This window comes from Macaca fascicularis, chromosome 2 (genome assembly GCF_037993035.2).
Source record: "Macaca fascicularis isolate 582-1 chromosome 2, T2T-MFA8v1.1".
Taxonomy (NCBI): Eukaryota; Metazoa; Chordata; class Mammalia; order Primates; family Cercopithecidae; genus Macaca; species Macaca fascicularis.
Window position 1 is genome coordinate 112162749 of NC_088376.1, and position 17652 is coordinate 112180400.

The 17652-nt window shown below is 49.9% G+C and overlaps 1 protein-coding gene and 1 pseudogene across 1 annotated transcript; one reads left to right on the forward strand and one right to left on the reverse strand.

Moving 5' to 3' along the window:
* Positions 1-76: 76 nt before the first annotated feature.
* CIMIP7 (ciliary microtubule inner protein 7) lies at positions 77-17635 on the reverse strand. The gene is made up of 4 exons (XM_015445273.4): positions 17522-17635; positions 15795-15908; positions 1343-1399; positions 77-608 (listed from the first exon to the last, which is right to left on the reverse strand). The coding sequence occupies exons 1-4, from the start codon at positions 17546-17548 to the stop codon at positions 192-194; spliced, it is 615 nt and encodes a 204-aa protein (XP_015300759.2). The 5' UTR covers positions 17549-17635; the 3' UTR covers positions 77-191.
* Positions 5583-6144, forward strand: LOC102139072 (cytochrome c oxidase subunit 6A1, mitochondrial pseudogene; annotated as a pseudogene).
* Positions 17636-17652: the final 17 nt, after the last annotated feature.

Sequence of the window (17652 nt, forward strand, 5' to 3'; positions counted from 1 at the left end):
CCTGGACTCTTAGCCTCCCCTTTCTCACTTAGTGGCAGGGATCCCAGAGCAGCACCTCCCATGCCCAGCACACAAACACCATGGGCACAAGTGCCATGGAAGACAGGCACAGGACCTGGCAGCCCATTACTACCTTTCATCCTCTTGGGCTGCATCCCATTGTGGGCTGCAAGCACAGAGAGGCTGCTGTGTCAGCTGTCCTTGTTTAATGCTCTGGACCAGTTTAGACACTCAGAGACCCCAGCATGAAGGTAGTGCTGCAGCAGCTTGGGTCTTGGGATCACTGGGAGGTCAGGCAGTATGTCTGTGACTGGCGCCTGGGGCCCTACCTTGTAACTGCCACAGTGGCCACCCCGGGATGGGTAGCAGAAGTTCTGCTGGTAGGTGGTCCTGGCATGGGAAGGCTGGACCTGCACAAAGTGGACGAGGCGCTGGGGGAGGCCACTGAGTCCTGGGCCTGGTCGGAAATCAGCCTGGTAAGAAGATTCCAGGGGCCCTTGCTGGCGCAACTCTATCTCACAGGGTGCCCAGCGCAGGAAGGTGTGCCGCTGCCACAGGCGCTCCAGGTCCTTCCGCCTTCCAATTCCCTGCAGCAGGCAGTAGGGGCCCTCCTCAACGGTACGGGCCATTGGCCCATATTCCTGGCACCAAGCACCTTCTTGGACCCCTCCTAACCCCAAGTCTGCTTGGTGATGCCTGTCCTAGGCCAGGCTGTCTTGGCCTGTACCCTGGCCTCCTTGGCCTGTCTCCCCAGTGATGTCTTTCATTCTTTTTTTTTTTTTTTTTTTTGAGACGGAGTCTCGCTCTGTCGCCCAGGCTGGAGTGCAGTGGCGCGATCTCGGCTCACTGCAAGCTCCGCCTCCCGGGTTCACGCCATTCTCCTGCCTCAGCCTCCCGAGTAGCTGGGACTACAGGCGCCCACAACCGCGCCCGGCTAATTTTTTGTATTTTTAGTAGAGACGGGGTTTCACCGTGGTCTCGATCTCCTGACCTTGTGATCCGCCCGCCTCGGCCTCCCAAAGTGCTGGGATTACAGGCGTGAGCCACCGCGCCCGGCTGTGATGTCTTTCATTCTATGGTGAAGCACCCAGAAAGTTAGTGGCCCACAGGATACTTGCACATTGTCTGGCAAGCTGGCAGAGGAAACCAACATAGAGATGTCTCTGTTTGGGGGAATAGGCTGTTTCCCAGAGGAAAAAGTTTGTGGGGGAAGATAGCCACTCCTCTGCCTTCATAAGGAGCCCTCCCTCAGTGTCATCCCCTCCACCCTACCACCTGCTCTGTCCAGACTTCAACTTAGGCTGGGGGACTGCTTGCCATTCTTCCTCTCTTCGGCACTCACTTTGTCAAAGGAAGTACGGTTGTCATGCTTGGAGAAGAAGTGTTGCTGCGCCGGCTCCTTGAAAGATAGTGAGAAAGAAAGTGAATAGGGAAAATGATGCTTATTTACCCGCCCTTACCCGGATCACTGCCTCAGGGTCCCTAATGGAGGGAAGTCACCAGGAGCCACTGCCCCTAAGCTGCTAAACTGCCAACAGACAGAGGACAGAGACTAATTAAAGCAACACTTCAGTCCTGGGATATCTCAACCTGGGACTTTCCCTGAAGCAGAAGACCGTGGAACCCTTATTGAGGAGGGTCCTCAATAAGGAGGCATCTGCTAGGACATCCTCCCATCAGGGGAGCAGTGGCTGAGTTTCAAGCTGGGCCTTAACTCTGATTGCCCAGCACTTGAGTCCTCTCCTCCCCTGCATCCACACTTACTCCCCCATCAACATACCCAGACTCTTGGCCCTAAATGCCATCTGAAAACTGGAATTTCTATCTCCAGCTCAAATTTTCTCCTGAACTCTGGGCTCAGTAGACAACTGCCTACTCCACATCTCCATGTAAATGCCCAATTGGGCATCTCCAAACATATGACTGAGCTTTGGGTCGTCCCAGACACACTCCACCTACAGCCTCCCCCAGCTCAGACTACGGCAGCCAGATCCTGTCAAACACCTTGAGTCCCCTAGATTCTCTTCTCTCATACCCCACATTGAATGTGCCAGTATCCTGTTGATACTGTGGTCAAAATGTGCCCAGGAACAGACCACGTCTCAGCATGCCCACAGTTTTCCCCGATCCAAGCCACATTCCTCTCTTGCCTGAATTTTTTTTTTTTTTTTTTTTTTTTTGAGACAGAGTCTCGCTCTGTCCCCCAGGCTGGAGTGCAGTGGCACGATCTCGGCTCACTGCAAGCTCCGTCTCCTGGGTTCAGGCCATTCTCCCGCCTCAGCCTCCCGAGTAGCTGGGACTACAGGCGCCTGCCACCGCGCCTGGCTAATTTTTTGTAATTTTAGTAGAGACGGGGTTTCACCGTGGTCTCGATCTCCTGACCTTGTGATCCACCCGGCTCGGCCTCCCAAAGTGCTAGGATTACAGGCGTGAGCCACCGCGCCCGGCCTCTTGCCTGAATTATTGCAAGAGCTTCCTGCCTGGTGTCCCTGCTTTCAAACTTGCCCCTCCAGTCTGTTGTCCACTTTGCAGCCAGCATAATTCTGTTAGTACATAAATGAGAGCACATCTCATTTGCTGAAAATTCACAACAGTTCCTCCTATTTGTGGTAGCCAAAGTCATCATAGTGGTCTGTGAGACCCACACGATATTGGTCCTTCTGTTACCTCCAGCCACACTGATTTCCCCACTGCTCCTCAGACATACCAGGTGCTCCCACTTAGGGCTTTGCACCACCTGTTCCTTCTCCTGGCCAGATAATTCCCTCACACCTCCCTCTTCCTTCCTTGAGCACTAGGCCAATGGTTCCATCACTCTAACTGTGCATTTTTCACCTGCTAACATACTATATTATTCTATATGATGTTCCCCCCACCGATGAGAACATCGCATGCCCCGCCATTAGAACATAAGCTTCTTGTGGGCAAAGGTAGTCTGTCTTGCTCATATCTATAACTCCAGCACTGCTCAATAAATGTTGCTGTTAAATCAATAAACAGGCTGGGCACGGTGGCTCACACCTGTAATCCCAGCACTTTGGGAGGCCGAGGCAGGTGAATCACCTGAGGTCAGAAGTTTGAGACCAGCCTGGCCAACATACTGAAACCCCGTTTCTACTAAAAATACAAAAATTAGGCTGGGTGTGGTGGCTTACGCCTGTAATCCCAGCACTTTGGGAGGCTGAGGCGGGCAGATCACTTGAGGTCGGAGTTCAAGACCGACCTAGCCAACATGGTGAAACCCCGTCTCTACTAAAACACACAAAAAAATTAGCTGGGTGTGGTGATGTCTGGCTGTAATCCCAGCTACTCAGGAGGCTGAAGTGGGATAATTGTTTAAACCTGGGAGACAGAGTTTGCAGCGAGCTGAGATCGTGCCATTGCACTCCAGCCTGGGCGACAGGAAAAAAAAAAAAAAATTAATGAACAGGGACAGAAGGTCCTGGCCCAAGGGAATTTACTTTGGCTCAGTTGGAGCTAGAGCCTTGCTCCACTCCCAGGCAGAGAAAGACCATCTTTTAGGCCTGCAGGCTTCAGCAGGAATCTGTCCCAAGACCACCTTCTTGCCTTTGTGACTGGCTTCTGCCCTCAGAGCCATACCCAGCCACTCAGTTTCTCCTGCTGTAGACCTGAAGTGGCCAGATCTGGTGAGGTCAGGCTTGGCTGGCTTGGGAGTATAGGTAATGGCGGACAGCAGGTCCCCAGATAAAATCCATTCTAGGCCGGGTGCGGTGGCTCAAGCCTGTAATCCCAGCACTTTGGGAGGCCGACACGGGTGGATCACGAGGTCAGGAGATCGAGACCATCCTGGCTAACACAGTGAAACCCCGTCTCTAGGCCGGGCGCGGTGGCTCAAGCCTGTAATCCCAGCACTTTGGGAGGCCGAGACCGGTGGATCACGAGGTCAGGAGATCGAGACCATCCTGGCTAACATGGTGAAACCCCGTCTCTACTAAAAAAAAAAATACAAAAAACTAGCCGGGCGAGGTGGCGGGCGCCTGTAGTCCCAGCTACTCGGGAGGCTGAGGCAGGAGAATGGCCTAAACCCGGGAGGCGGAGCTTGCAGTGAGCTGAGATCCGGCCACTGCACTCCAGCCTGGGTGACAGAGCAAGACTCCGTCTCAAAAAAAAAAAAAAAAAAAAAAATCCATTCTAGATCCCTGAGCCAGAATCTTCAGGGTAGAATTTATTGTATATGTATTTAAGAGTTCCCTTTTTAGAACCGCCTGCCTTAGACAGTCCGATGGTAGTCTTCAAGCAGAATGAAAACTCCAAGAAGGTGGGAAGCTTTCATTCCTCAACATGCAAGCTGAGGCTGGGCACAATGGCTCACGCCTATAATCCCAGCAGTTTGGGCGGCAGAGGCAGGTAGATCACTTGAGGCCAAGAGTTCGAGACCAGCCTGGCCGCATGGTGAAACCTCGTCTCTACTAAAAATACAAAAATTAGCTGGGTGTGGCGGCGGGTGCCTGTGATCCTAGCTACCTGGGAGGCCGAGGCAGGAGAATTGCTTGAACTTGGGTGGCAGAGGTTGCAGTGAGCTGAAATCTCGCCACTGCACTCCAGCCTTGGCAACAGAGAGAGACTCTGTCTCCCAAAAAAAAAAAAAAGCAAGCTGAGGCCGAGTGCAGTGGCTCACACCCATAATCCCAGGACTTTGAGAGGCCAAGGAGGAAGGATTGCTTGAGCCCAGGAGTTCAAGACCAGCCCGGGCAGCATGGCAAGGCTCCCAGATACTGTCTCTACAAAAAAATAAAAAAAACGCCAGGCGTGGTGTTGCATACCTGTGGTCCCAGCAACTAATAAGGCTGAAGTGGAAGGATCACGTGAGCTTAAGAGGTCAAGGGTGCAGCCAGGCGCAGTGGCTCATGCCTGTAATTCCAGCACTTCGGGAGGCTGAGGCGGGTGGATCACGAGGTCAGGAGATTGAGACCATCCTGGCTAACACAGTGAAACCCCGTCTCTACTAAAAAATAGAAAAAATTAGCTGGGCGTGGTGGCGGGCACCTGTAGTCCCAGCTACTCGGGAGGCTGAGGCAGGAGAATGGTGTGAACCTGGGAGGTGGAGCTTGCAGTGAGCCAAGATTGAGCCACTGCACTCCAGCCTGGGTGACAGAGCGAGACTCTGTCTCAAAAAAAAAAAAAAAAAAAAGAGATCAAGAGTGCAATGAGCCATGATCGTGCCACTGCAAACCAAGCTACAGACTGGGAGAAAATATTTATAAACCATATATCTAACAGAGGACTAGAAAACATAAGGAACCCTCTCAATTCAACAGTAAAATCACAGTCTAATTAGAAAATTGGCAAACATGAAGACATCTAACCAAAGAAGATATACAGATGACAAATAACACATGAAAAGATATTTATCATTAAACATCAGGGAAATGCAAATTAAAACCACAACAAAATATCACTACACATCTATCAGAATGGCTCCAGTTGAAAATAGAGACAACACCAGGTATTGGTGAGAATGCAGAGAAACCAGATCATTCATGCATTGCTGGTGGGAATATAAAATGATAAAGCCACTCTCGAAAACAGTTTGGCAGTTTCTTTTAAAAACTAAACATGTAGAGTAGTCCAGGTCGAAAATGGCGGCAGTTGGTGTGTCCTGGGTTTCTTGGCTGCTGGGTCAGTCCGGCCCACAGCTGGGGTGGCCTATGTTGAGTGGTGCCCATGGTGAAGAGGAATCAGCTCGCATGTGGAAGACCCTCACCTTCTTCGTCGCGCTCCCCGGGGTGGCAGTCAGCATGCTGAATGTGTACCTGAAGTCACACCACGGAGAGCACGAGAGACCCGAGTTCATCGCCTACCCTCATCTCCGCATCAGGACCAAGCCGTTTCCCTGGGGAGATGGTAACCATACTCTATTCCATAACCCTCATGTGAATCCACTTCCAACTGGCTACGAAGATGAATAAAGAGAATCTGGACCACTACCTGGGCACCAGGGACCACAGCACTGGTTTGGACCATTACTCTGCACATGGATCAGAAAAAGTATACGGGACCTTAAGCTCATCTTCTTGTATCAAATGACGACTGGTATACTGGTCTTCCATCCCTTTGCTTGTGGCAAGGGATGGCTTAAATAAATAACTTAAACTTAAAAACAAACAAACAAACAGACAAAAACTAAACATGTGGCCGGGAGTGGTGGCTCATGCCTGTAATCCCAGCACTTTGGGAGGCCAAGGTAGGTGAATCACGAGGTCAGGAGTTCAAGACCAGCCTGGCCAAGATGGTGAAACCCCGTCTCCACTAAAAAATACAGAAAAAAAAAAAATTAGCCAGGCGTGGTGGCAGCCTCCTGTAATCCCAGCTACTCGGGAGGCTGAGGCAGGAGAATTGCTTGAACCTGGGAGGCGGAGGTTGCAGTGAGCCAAGATGGTGCCACTGCACTACAGCCTGGGTTACAGAGTGAGACTCCATCTCAAAAAACAAACAAAACAACAACAACAACAACAACAAAAATACTAAACATGCAGCCAGCCTCGGTGGCTCATATTTGTAATTCCAGCATTTTGGTAGGCTGAGGTGGGTGGATTACCTGAGGTCAGGAGTTCAAGACCAGCCTGGCCAACATGGTGAAACCCTGTCTCTACTAAAAATACAAAAATTAGCCATGCGTGGTGGCACACACCTGTAATCCTAGCTACTCAGGAGGCTGAGGCAGGAGAACTGCTTGAGCTGAGCCCGGGAGGCGGAGGTTGCAGTGAGCTGCGATTGTGCCATTGCACTCCAGCCTGGCCGACAGAGCGAGACTCTGTCTCAAAACAAAATAAAACAAAACAAAACAAAACAATAACACTAAACATGCAACTACTACGTGACCCAGCAATTGTATTCCTGGGCATTTATCCCAGAGAGACAAAAACTTATGTTCAACCAAAAATTTATACACAAATATTCTTTTTTTTTTTTTTTTTTTTTTGAGACGGAGTCTCGCTCTGTCGCCCAGGCTGGAGTGCAGTGGCCAGATCTCAGCTCACTGCAAGCTCCGCCTCCCGGGTTTACGCCATTCTCCTGCCTCAGCCTCCCGAGTAGCTGGGACTACAGGCGCCCACCACCTCGCCCGGCTAGTTTTTTGTATTTTTAGTAGAGACGGGGTTTCACCGTATTAGCCAGGATGGTCTCGATCTCCTGACCTCGTGATCCGCCCGTCTCGGCCTCCCAAAGTGCTGGGATTACAGGCTTGAGCCACCACGCCCGGCCCCACAAATATTCTTAAAAGCTTTACTTGTATGAGCCAAAAACTGGAATCAGGTCAGATATCCTTTAACAGATGAATGATTAAACAAACTGGTAAGTTGGTACCAAGGAATACTACTCAGTAATGAAAATAAATGTACTATTGATAAACACTAATTTGGATGAATCTCTTTTTTTTTTTTGAGACGGAGTCTTGCTCTGTCCCCCTGGCTGGAGTGCAGTGGCACTATCTCGGCTCACTGCAAGCTTCGCCTCCCGGGATCATGCCATTCTCCTGCCTCAGCCACCTGAGTAGCTGGGATTACAGGCGCCCGCCACCGCGCCCGGCTAATTTTTTTGTATTTTTAGTAGAGACGGGGTTTCACCATGTTAGCCAGGATGGTCTCAATCTCCTGACCTTGTGATCTGCCCGCCTCGGCCCCCCAAAGTGCTGGGATTACAAGTGTGAGCCACCGCATCTGGCCTAATTTGGATGAATCTCTAGGAAATTATGCTGCAAAAATAGTGTTCAAAGAGTGCATATTGTATTATTCTATTTACGTAACTGTTTTTGAGACAGGGTCTCACTTTGTTGCCAGGCTGGAGTGTGGTGACACAATCATGGCTCACTTCAGCCTTGACCTCCTGGGATCAAGCAATCCTTCTACCTCAGCCTCCCGAGTAGCTGGTACCACAGGTGCATGCCACCATGCCTGGCTAATTGTTTAACTGTTTTTCAGAGATGAGTTCTCATTATATTGCCCAGGCTGATCTTGAACTCTTGGGCTCAAGCAATCCTCCTGCCTTGGCCTCCCAAAAGTGCTGGGATTAGAGGCATGAGCCACTGTGCCCAGCTTTATATAACATTTTAATTTAATTTAATTATATTTTTGCCGGGCGCGGTGGCTCAAGCCTGTATCCCAGCACTTTGGGAGGCCGAGACGGGCGGATCACGAGGTCAAGAGATCGAGACCATCCTGGCTAACACGGTGAAACCCCGTCTCTACTAAAAATACAAAAAACTAGCCGGGCGAGGTGGTGGGCGCCTGTAGTCCCAGCTACTCGGGAGGCTGAGGCAGGAGAATGGCATGAACCCGGGAGGCAGAGCTTGCAGTGAGCCGAGATCACACCACTGCACTCCAGCCTGGGCGACAGGCGAGACTTCGTCTCAAAAAATAAAATAAAATAAAATATTTTTTTGAGACGGAGTCTCACTGTGTTGCCCAGGCTAGAGTGCAGTGGCTTGATTTTGGCTTGCCGCAACCTCCACCTCCCAGGTTCAAGAGCTTCTTATGCCTCAGCCTCCCAAGTAGCTGGGATGACAGGCATGTGCCACGACACTGACTAATTTTTGCATTTTTACCAGAGACGGAGTTTCACCATATTGCCCTCGTTGGTCTCAAACTCCTGACCTCCAGCAGTCTGCTGCCTTGGCTTCCCAAAGTGTTTGGATTAGAGGCATGACCCACCGCAACTGGCCTATGCAATTTTTTTTTTTTTTGAGATGGAGTCTTGCTCTGTCACTTGGGCTGGAGTGCAGTGGCGTGATCTTGGCACACCACAACCTCCGCCTCCCAGTTCAAGCGATTCTCCTGCCTCAGCTTCGCGAGTAGCTGTGATTACAGGCGTGAGCCACCAAACTCAGCTAAATTTTTTTTTTTTTTTTGAGACGGAGTCTCGCTCTTTCGCCCAGGCTAGAGTGCAGTGGCGTGATCTCGGCTCACTGCAAGCTCCGCCTCCTGGGTTCACGCCATTCTCCTGCCTCAGCCTCCCGAGTAGTTGGGACTACAGGCGCCTGCCACCAAGCCCAGCTAATTTTTTTGTGTTTTTAGTAGAGATGGGGTTTCACCGTGTTAGCCAAGATGGTCTCGATCTCCTGACCTCATGATCCGCCCACCTCGGCCTCCCAAAGTGCTGGGATTACAGGCGTGAGCCACCGCGCCCGGCCTAATTTTTTGTATTTTTAGTAGAGATAAGGTTTCACCATGTTGGCCAGGCTGGTCTCGAACTCCTGGCCTTAAGCGATCCACCCACCTTGGCCTCCCAAAGTGCTGGGATTACAGAGGTGAGCCACTGCACCCTGTCTGTAACATTTTTAAGTGACAAAATTTTAGAAATGGGAGATTGATTTAGAAATGGGGGCCGGGCGCGGTGGCTCATGCCTGTAATCCCAGCACTTTGGGAGGCTGAGACGGGTGGATCACGAGGTCAGGAGATCGAGACCATCCTGGCTAACACAATGAAACCCTGTGTCTACTAAAAAATACAAAAAAAAAAAAAAAAAAAAAAAAGCCAGGCGTGGTGGCGGGTGCCTGTAGTCCCAGCTACTCGGGAGGCTGAGGCAGGAGAATGGCGTGAACCCAGGAGGCTGCGCTTGCAGTGAGCCAAGATAGCACCACTGCACTCCAGCCTGGGTGAAAGAGTGAGACTCCATCTTAAAAAAAAAAAAAAAAGAAGTGGGGGCCGGGCACAGTGGTTCACGCCTGTAACTTTGTGGGGCCAAGGCAGGTTGATCACCTGAGCTCAGGAGTTCAAGACCAGCCTGACCAACATGGAAAAACCCCGTCTCTCCTAAAAATACAAAATTACCCAGGTGTGGTGGTGCATACCTGTAATCCCAGCTACTCAGGAGGCTGAGGCAGGAGAATCGCTTGAACCCGGGAGGCAGAGGTTGCAGTGAGCCGAGATCATGACACTGCACTCCAGCTTAGGTGACAGAACAACACTGTCTTAAAGAAAAAAAAAAGGCCGGGCGCGGTGGCTCACGCCTGTAATCCCAGCACTTTGGGAGGCCGAGACGGGTGGATCACGAGGTCAGGAGATCGAGACCATCCTGGCTAACCCGGTGAAACCCCATCTCTACTAAAAAATATAAAAAAACTAGCCGGGCGAGGTGGCGGGCGCCTGTAGTCCCAGCTACTCTGGAGGCTGAGGCAGGAGAATGGCGTGAACCCGGGAGGCAGAGCTTGCAGTGAGCTGAGATCCGGCCACTGCACTCCAGCCTGGGTGACAGAGCGAGACTCCGTCTCAAAAAAAAAAAAAAAAAAAAAAAAAAAAAAAAATTACATAGACCAGGCGGGGTTACTCACACCTGTAATCCTGACACTTTGGGAAGCTGAGGCAGGCAGATCACCCTAGGTCAGGAGGTTGAGACCAACCAGGGCAATATGGTAAGACCCCGTCTCTACTAAAAATACAAAAAAATTAGCTGGACACAGTGGTGGGCACCTGTAATCCCAGCTACTCGGGAGGCTGAGGCGGGAGATTTGCTTGAACCCGGGAGGCAGAAGTTTCAGTGAGCTGAGATCACACCATTGCACTCCAGCCCCGGCAACAAGAGCGAAACTTGAAAAAAAACAAAAACAAAAACAGAGCAGCACCAGGGATCCCTTGTGATGTTGGTCTACCACCACAGTCAACTGTGGTGTTAGATACACAAAACTACATTGGCGATAACATTTTAAAGCTCTTTTTTTTTTTTTTTTCGAGACAGTGTGTCATATTGTTGCCCGGGCTGGAGTACAGTGGCTCTATCTCAGTCCACTGCAACCTCTGCCTCCTGGGTTCAAGCTGTTCTCCTGCCTCAGCCTCCCAAGTAGCTTGGATTACAGGTGCCTGCCACCATGCCCTGCCAATTTTTTGTGTTTTTAGTAGAGATAGGGTTTCACTATGTTGGCCAGTCTCAAACTCCTGGCCTCATGATCCGCCCACCTGAACCTCCCAAAGTGCTGGGCGCCCAGCTAAAATTTTATAGCTCTTTTTTTTTGTTTGTTTTTTCTTTTTTTGAGACAGAGTTTTGCTGTTGTTGCCCAGGCTGGAGTACAATGGAGCAATCTTGGCTCACCACAATCTCTGCCTCCTGGGTTCAAGTGATTCTCCTGCCTCAGCCTCCCAAGTAGCTGGGATTACAGGCCTGTGCCACCACCCCCGCTAATTCTGTATTTTTAGTAGAAATGGGGTTTCACCATGTTGGTCAGGGTGGTCTTGAACTCCTGACCTCAGGTGATCTGCCCACCTTGGCCTCCCAAAGTGCTGGGATTACAGGTGTGAGCCACCGCGCCCGGCAAATTTTATAGCTCTTTTTTTTTTTTTTTTGAGATGGAGTCTGGCTCTATCATCCAGTCTGGAGTGCAGTGTCGCCATCTTGGCTCACTGCAAGCTCCGCCTCCTGGGTTCACTCCATTCTCCTGCCTCAGCCTCCTTAGTAGCTGGGACTACCGGTGCCCGCCACCATGCCTGGCTATTTTTTTTTTTTTTGAGACGGAGTATCGCTCTGTCACCCAGACTGGAGTGCAGTGGCCGGATCTCAGCTCACTGCAAGCTCCGCCTCCCGGGTTCACGCCATTCTCCTGCCTCAGCCTCCCGAGTAGCTGGGACTACAGGCGCCTGCCACCTCGCCCGGCTAAGTTTTTTTTTGTATTTTTAGTAGAGACGGGGTTTCACCGGGTTAGCCAGGATGGTCTCGATCTCCTGACCTCGTGATCCACCCATCTCGGCCTCCCAAAGTGCTGGGATTACAGGCTTGAGCCACCGCGCCCGGCTTTTTTTTTTTTTTTTTTAGTAGAGACGGGGTTTCACCATGTTAGCCAGGATGGTCTTGATCTCCTAACCTTGTGATCCGCCCGCCTTGGCCTCCCAAATGCTGAGATTACAGGCGTGAGCCACCGCGCCCTGCCCATAGCCACTGTGCCCAGCCTATAGCTCTTAATACACACACACACACACACTCACACACACACACATACAAGTAAAACTAGGGAAATTTGAATGAACCTTAGTGCTTATATCAATCAATGTCAATGTCCTGGTTGTGATATTATACCATAGCTTTGCAAGATGTTACCATTGAAGGTAACCAGGCAAAGTGTAGAAGAAATCTCTATTATTTTTTACAACTGCTTATGAATTGATAATTATTTCAATGAAAGTTTCAATTAAAATCTAGGAGTCTGGGGCAAGTTTCAATTGACCCCCAAATTTCTCCCGTGTCTATCCTCAGCTACCAAATTGCACTTAGCCCTAGAATGTATATGTCTTTCCTGTCGGAGGCACCTCTGACTGGAAATTCACTATTCCTATAGTGGCAGGATAATTTATTGACGCCCAGTGAGTTTTGTTCTCTCAAAACTGTGGGAGCTTGGTGAGAAGCACAATCATTTCCTCTCTACCCAGGCAATTCTGGGTATTCTTGCCCTGCAAAGAATGATCACTAGCATCTTTGTTTCTTAATCATTCAAGGCTCCTTTTCCATCGAGGTGGTAAAATCCATGGTTTCTGAACAGGTAGAGCTAGGATTGGGATTCCATCTTAAGAAGCCTTGGAAGAGAGGTGGGTTTCCTTGGAAGGGGCAGTATTTGCATGTGGTAGGGCTAAGGGCCTCTGTGCGGGCTGGGCAGTCTGCACTAAGAGAGGAGGCTCCTTGGTAAACTGAGGGATGGGATGGCAGCAGGGGCCTAGCAATCATGGCACTGTAGGTGAAGAAACTGCACCCAACCAGACAGAACTCTTGTCCAACCTGAGGAACTAAGAGGACCAGAATTATATTTCCCAAGAATCAGGCAGTTGAAGGCTGGAAAGAGATTAATCTGCTTTAGAAGAAAAAATGAAAAAAAAGAAAAAATAATTTTCTTGCATCTGTATGTCATGGACAAAAATTTTACAAACCAAAGGAGAGTGGATGCTACATCTGAGAAAGGCTTTAAACAATAGCTAGAATCTGCCTGTAATCTCAGCACTTTGGGAGGCCGAGGCAGGCAGATCACAAGGTCAGGAGATTGAGACCATCCTGGCTAATACTGTGAAACCCGTCTCTACTAAAAATACAAAAAAAATTAGCCAGGCATGGTGGTGGGTACCTGTAGTCCCAGCTACTTGGGAGGCTGAGGCAGGAGAATGGCGTGAACCTGGGAGGCAGAGCTTGCAGTGAGGAGAGATCGAGCCACTGCACTCCAGACTGGGAGACAGAGTGAGACTCTGTCTCAAAAAAAAGAAAAAAACGATAGCTAGAATCTGCCAGCTGAAACCTGGTACCTCTCAGTCAATGCAAAATGAAAATGTGCAACTTCTCTGAGCAGTCCTATTAATTAAAACAACTTTAGACCTAGGAAGAACCATGATATTTGACATTTATATAACCTGAATCCAAGACACAGATTACGCTACTTGAGGCTGCTGCTAATGCTAGTAAATTTTTTGTGTAGAAAATCCTTACATTGATCTGCAGCCAAAACATGTCCCTTACATGTCTGTTTCTGAGTAATGAGTTTTTTTTTGTTGTTTTTTTTTGAGATGGAGTCTCGCTCTGTCGCCCAGGCTGGAGTGCAGTGGCCGGATCTCAGCTCACTGCAAGCTCCGCTTCCCGGGTTTACGCCATTCTCCTGCCTCAGCCTCCCGAGTAGCTGGGACTACAGGCGCCCACCACCTCGCCCGGCTAGTTTTTTGTATTTTTTTAGTTGAGATGGGGTTTCACCGTGTTAGCCAGGATGGTCTCGATCTCCTGACCTCATGATCCGCCCGTCTCGGCCTCCCAAAGTGCTGGGATTATAGGCTTGAGCCACCGCGCCCGGCCTCTGAGGAATGAGTTTACCAGATTGATAGGATGTTCCAATCTCTGGGAGGAGAGCTGCCACTGAGGGCAATGACAAACATACAACAGGAAGTCTCTGGGTTGCTTCTCTTTCTGTACTTCCCACATCCCATCAGTCTCAAAAGGGAGGTAGCCCTGGATTGACAGTCTGGAGCTGCATCTGGGCCTGGCTTGGTAGGCTGTAGCAGGCAGCCCTTGCAAGTGCATATGCTGAGGAAGTTCAGTTTCCATAAAATAGCAACCTCCAGGACCCTAGTCTCAGCCTGGGAAAGCAATTCATAGAAAATCCAGATGGCAGATCAAATAGGACCTGGCAAAAGCCTGGGAAGCAAGAAGGTGCAGTGGGTGGTACCTGTTTCAGGCACCCCTTCACGTCCTTCTGGGCCTTCTTCTACCCAGCTGTTGCTCTGGAGGCCGACCTGACTGCACTCAACACTACACTCCCTTTGTTCTGGCCACCAGGGAGCCCTGGGAGGAGATGGAGGAAAAGAGAGAGGAAGTGTTTCTTCTCTTGGCTCCCTCCTAGGCACTTCCCACCTGGTTATGTCTCTCTACCTAGGATTACTGCTCCTGTCAGGGTGACCCTTTCCATACCTTTATCTCCTTCTCGATTCTAGAAGTCATGCCTCCCCCTTGTCCCTTTTGCTCAGTAGTACTAACCACTTGGTTGCTACCAGCCTGTGGGACTGCCTTTATCTGAGGCTGTCACAAGCAATCCTTTGTAAACATAACCTTCTGAGTTCTGCTGAGTATGCTTTTTACTATTATGACTCTGATTTTTTAATTTTATTTCATTTTTTCAGACCGAGTCTCACTCTGTCACCCAGGCTGGAGTGTGGTGGTGCCATCTTGGTTCATTGCAACTTCTGCCTCCTGGGTTCAAGCAATTCTCTCTACCTCAGCCTCCTGAGTAGCTGGGATTACAGGTGTGCACCACCATGCCCGGTTTAATTTTGTTTTTTTTTTTTTTGAGACGGAGTTTTGCTCTTGTTGCCCAGGCTGGAATGCAATTGCACTATCTGATCTTGGCTCACTGCAACCTCCACCTCCTGGGTTCAAGCCAGCCTCCTGCCTCAGCCTCCTGAGTAGCTGGGATTACAGGCATGTGTCACCAAGCCAGGCTAATTCTGTATTTTTAGTAGAGATGGGGTTTCTCCATATTGGTCAGGCTGGTCTTGAACTATCAACCTCAGGTGATCCACCCCAGTGCTGGGATTACAGGCGTGAGCTACTGTGCCTGGCCTTTTTTTTTTTTTTTTTTTTTTTGTATTTTTAGTAAAGATGGAGTTTCACCATGTTGGCCAGACTGGTTTCGAGCTCTTGACCTCAAGTGATCCATCTGCCTTGGCCTCCCGAAGTGTTAGGATTACACGCATGAGCCACCTTGCCCAGCCATGACCCTGATTTATGATACACGGTGCCCCTTCCTTGTCTCCAGGCCTGTAAGTAGTAAAGGGCCTATGGCCCTGTATCCCTTTCCTGTTCTCCAGAAGCCTGTTATAGCCACTCCAGGCTACCTGTGCCATCACTCCTTTCCAGTATTCCCTGGCCAAATGTGTAGGCCAGTACCCAGCTGCCTCCTGTACTACTTCCCTGACCAGAGGAGGCCTCCTACTAATTTCCAAGGCCCTGGACTGTGAAGCTGGCTGTGGGATGGACCATGGGCTTTCTTAGCATTAAGGAATCTGAATGTGAAGATAGTTGTCAGCAAAACTCAAAGCTTACTTCCTGGGTTCTAGAGGCTGTCTGCCTGTAGCTACCCACCCCAGCTAGGCCCTTACCCTTTGTCCATCTAGAAAGGGCAGTGAGCAAGACGGTTCAGTTTGGCACTCACTCTTTTCTACCCTGTCTGTAGGGGAAAGATCTGACATCTCAGAGAAGAAAGGTAAAGCTCGTCCCAGGGATAGGTGTCAATACAGCCATGGAAGGGATGGGATGATGCTCTTGGGTTCTGGGAGAGGCAAGAACTGGTCCAGTCACCCCCACTGCCTTCAGGTCTGCCTTGTACCTGACATCGCTGCAGGAACACTGCTGGAGGCTGGGGCTTGGCTGCAAGGCGGTATTCTCTAGCACTTTCACTCTTGAATTGGCTTCTGTAGTGCCCATAGAAGCCATTGTTGTGCTATAACAAGACAGGAATGAGGATAACTCACTCAAATCTCGACCATGAGTCCTAGATCTCAGGTTCCCAACTGAGGGTTCCAGGAAAGCCAGACCAGAAGTCCCTTCTGGAAGTTCCTGACAGAATAGAAAGAATCTAAGGAGTTAGGACACTCCTGGAGATGGGCCAGTATAGAAGTGTCTTCATCCATCATTGGGACAGTTGAACTCAGCTGTAATGACCCACTTGGGCTATGCATGTGTAGGGAAGGAGTGCCATTCATTCAGAGGAGAGAGTTGTGGGCAGGGCCAGTGATCAGGGGTGTGGTCCTTCCCTAAAGAGCCGGAGAAGAAATCCCCTTTGTTGTTCTCCCCACAGTTTTTTTTTTGTTTGTTTGTTTTTTGTTTTTTTTTTTTTTTTGAGACAGAGCCTTGCTTTGTTGCCCAGGCTGGAGTACAGTGGCACAACCTCAGCTCACGGCAACCTCTGACTCCCAGGTTCAAGGCATTCTCTTGCCTCAGCCTCCCAAGTACGTGGGACTACAGGCGCCCACTACCATGCCAGGCTGATTTTTTTTTTTTTGAGATGGAGTCTTGCTGTGTCACCAGGCTGGAGTGCAGTGGTGTGATCTCAGTTCACTGCAACCTCTGCCTCCCTGGTTCAATCAATTCTCCTGCTTCAGCCTCCCGAGTAGCTGGGATTACAGGTGCCCACCACCACACTTGGCTAATTTTTGTATTTTTAGTAGAGACAGAGTTTCACCATGTTGGCCAGGCTGGTCTCGAACTCCTGACCTCATGATCTGCCCACCTTGGCCTCCCAAAGTGCTGGGATTACAGGCATGAGCCACCACGCCTGGCCTGGAGGGGATTTCAGAGAGAGGAACTGTCAGGAGACAGAAATAAGCAACTATCAGAGGTTCAAGAAAGGGGCTGTACTGTGCTGATGTCATTACGTGGACACTCTGTGGATGATCATGTCTGGGAACTCCTATGGCCCAGCCTCTTTGTCCTAAGTTCTCCCTGGAGAGGATGGGTGTGTCTGGCCCTCTACAATTATAACCCTGAGCAGAAGAACCCGTCCTAAGCCTGCCCTCTGGCCATGACAATGGGCTATTTAACAGGACTAGAAAGCCTCATATCTTTCCATCCAAAGACATGGATCACTTTGTCTGTCTATCCTTCTCTGTCAGAAACCCCTCACTCTCTATTCAGGTTAGTTCAACAGTATTTATCGAACCTTTATTGTCTTCCAGGCATGGGGCTGAGCATGGGAAATACAGATGGACAAAAACACAGTATTTGCCCTCAAAATGTTCCCAGACTAGAGAGCAGCCAAACTCCAAAAGTTTGAGTGGCTCAAACAATTAACTAGGAATAAATGGGGTGGCTAGAGGACTAGGAGTTTCCACTAGCTTGCAGGAGACCATGATGCATGGAAGGGGGCAAAGTGTTAGGAAGACTAGGCAGCCTCCAGGGGTGACCTCAAGATGGTGGAGAGGAAGTGGGAAGCTCAGGGTCCTATTCCAGGTTAGATGCCAGATGAAAACCTCTTCACTTCACTGTCATGACTCAGTCAGATTTTGGGTACAATCAGAGGGCCGGGGCCAGGATTAACATAAAGTGCACTCTTACCCAGGAGCCTACTAACGCACTTTGCATCTTTCCAAGAAGGGAGCAGAAAAGGCAAACTTCCCTCTTGTCTTTTTGGAGGATGTCTTCAGGAAAGAGAATCTCTGGAGGTCAATTCTTTTGTTGCTTAGTGA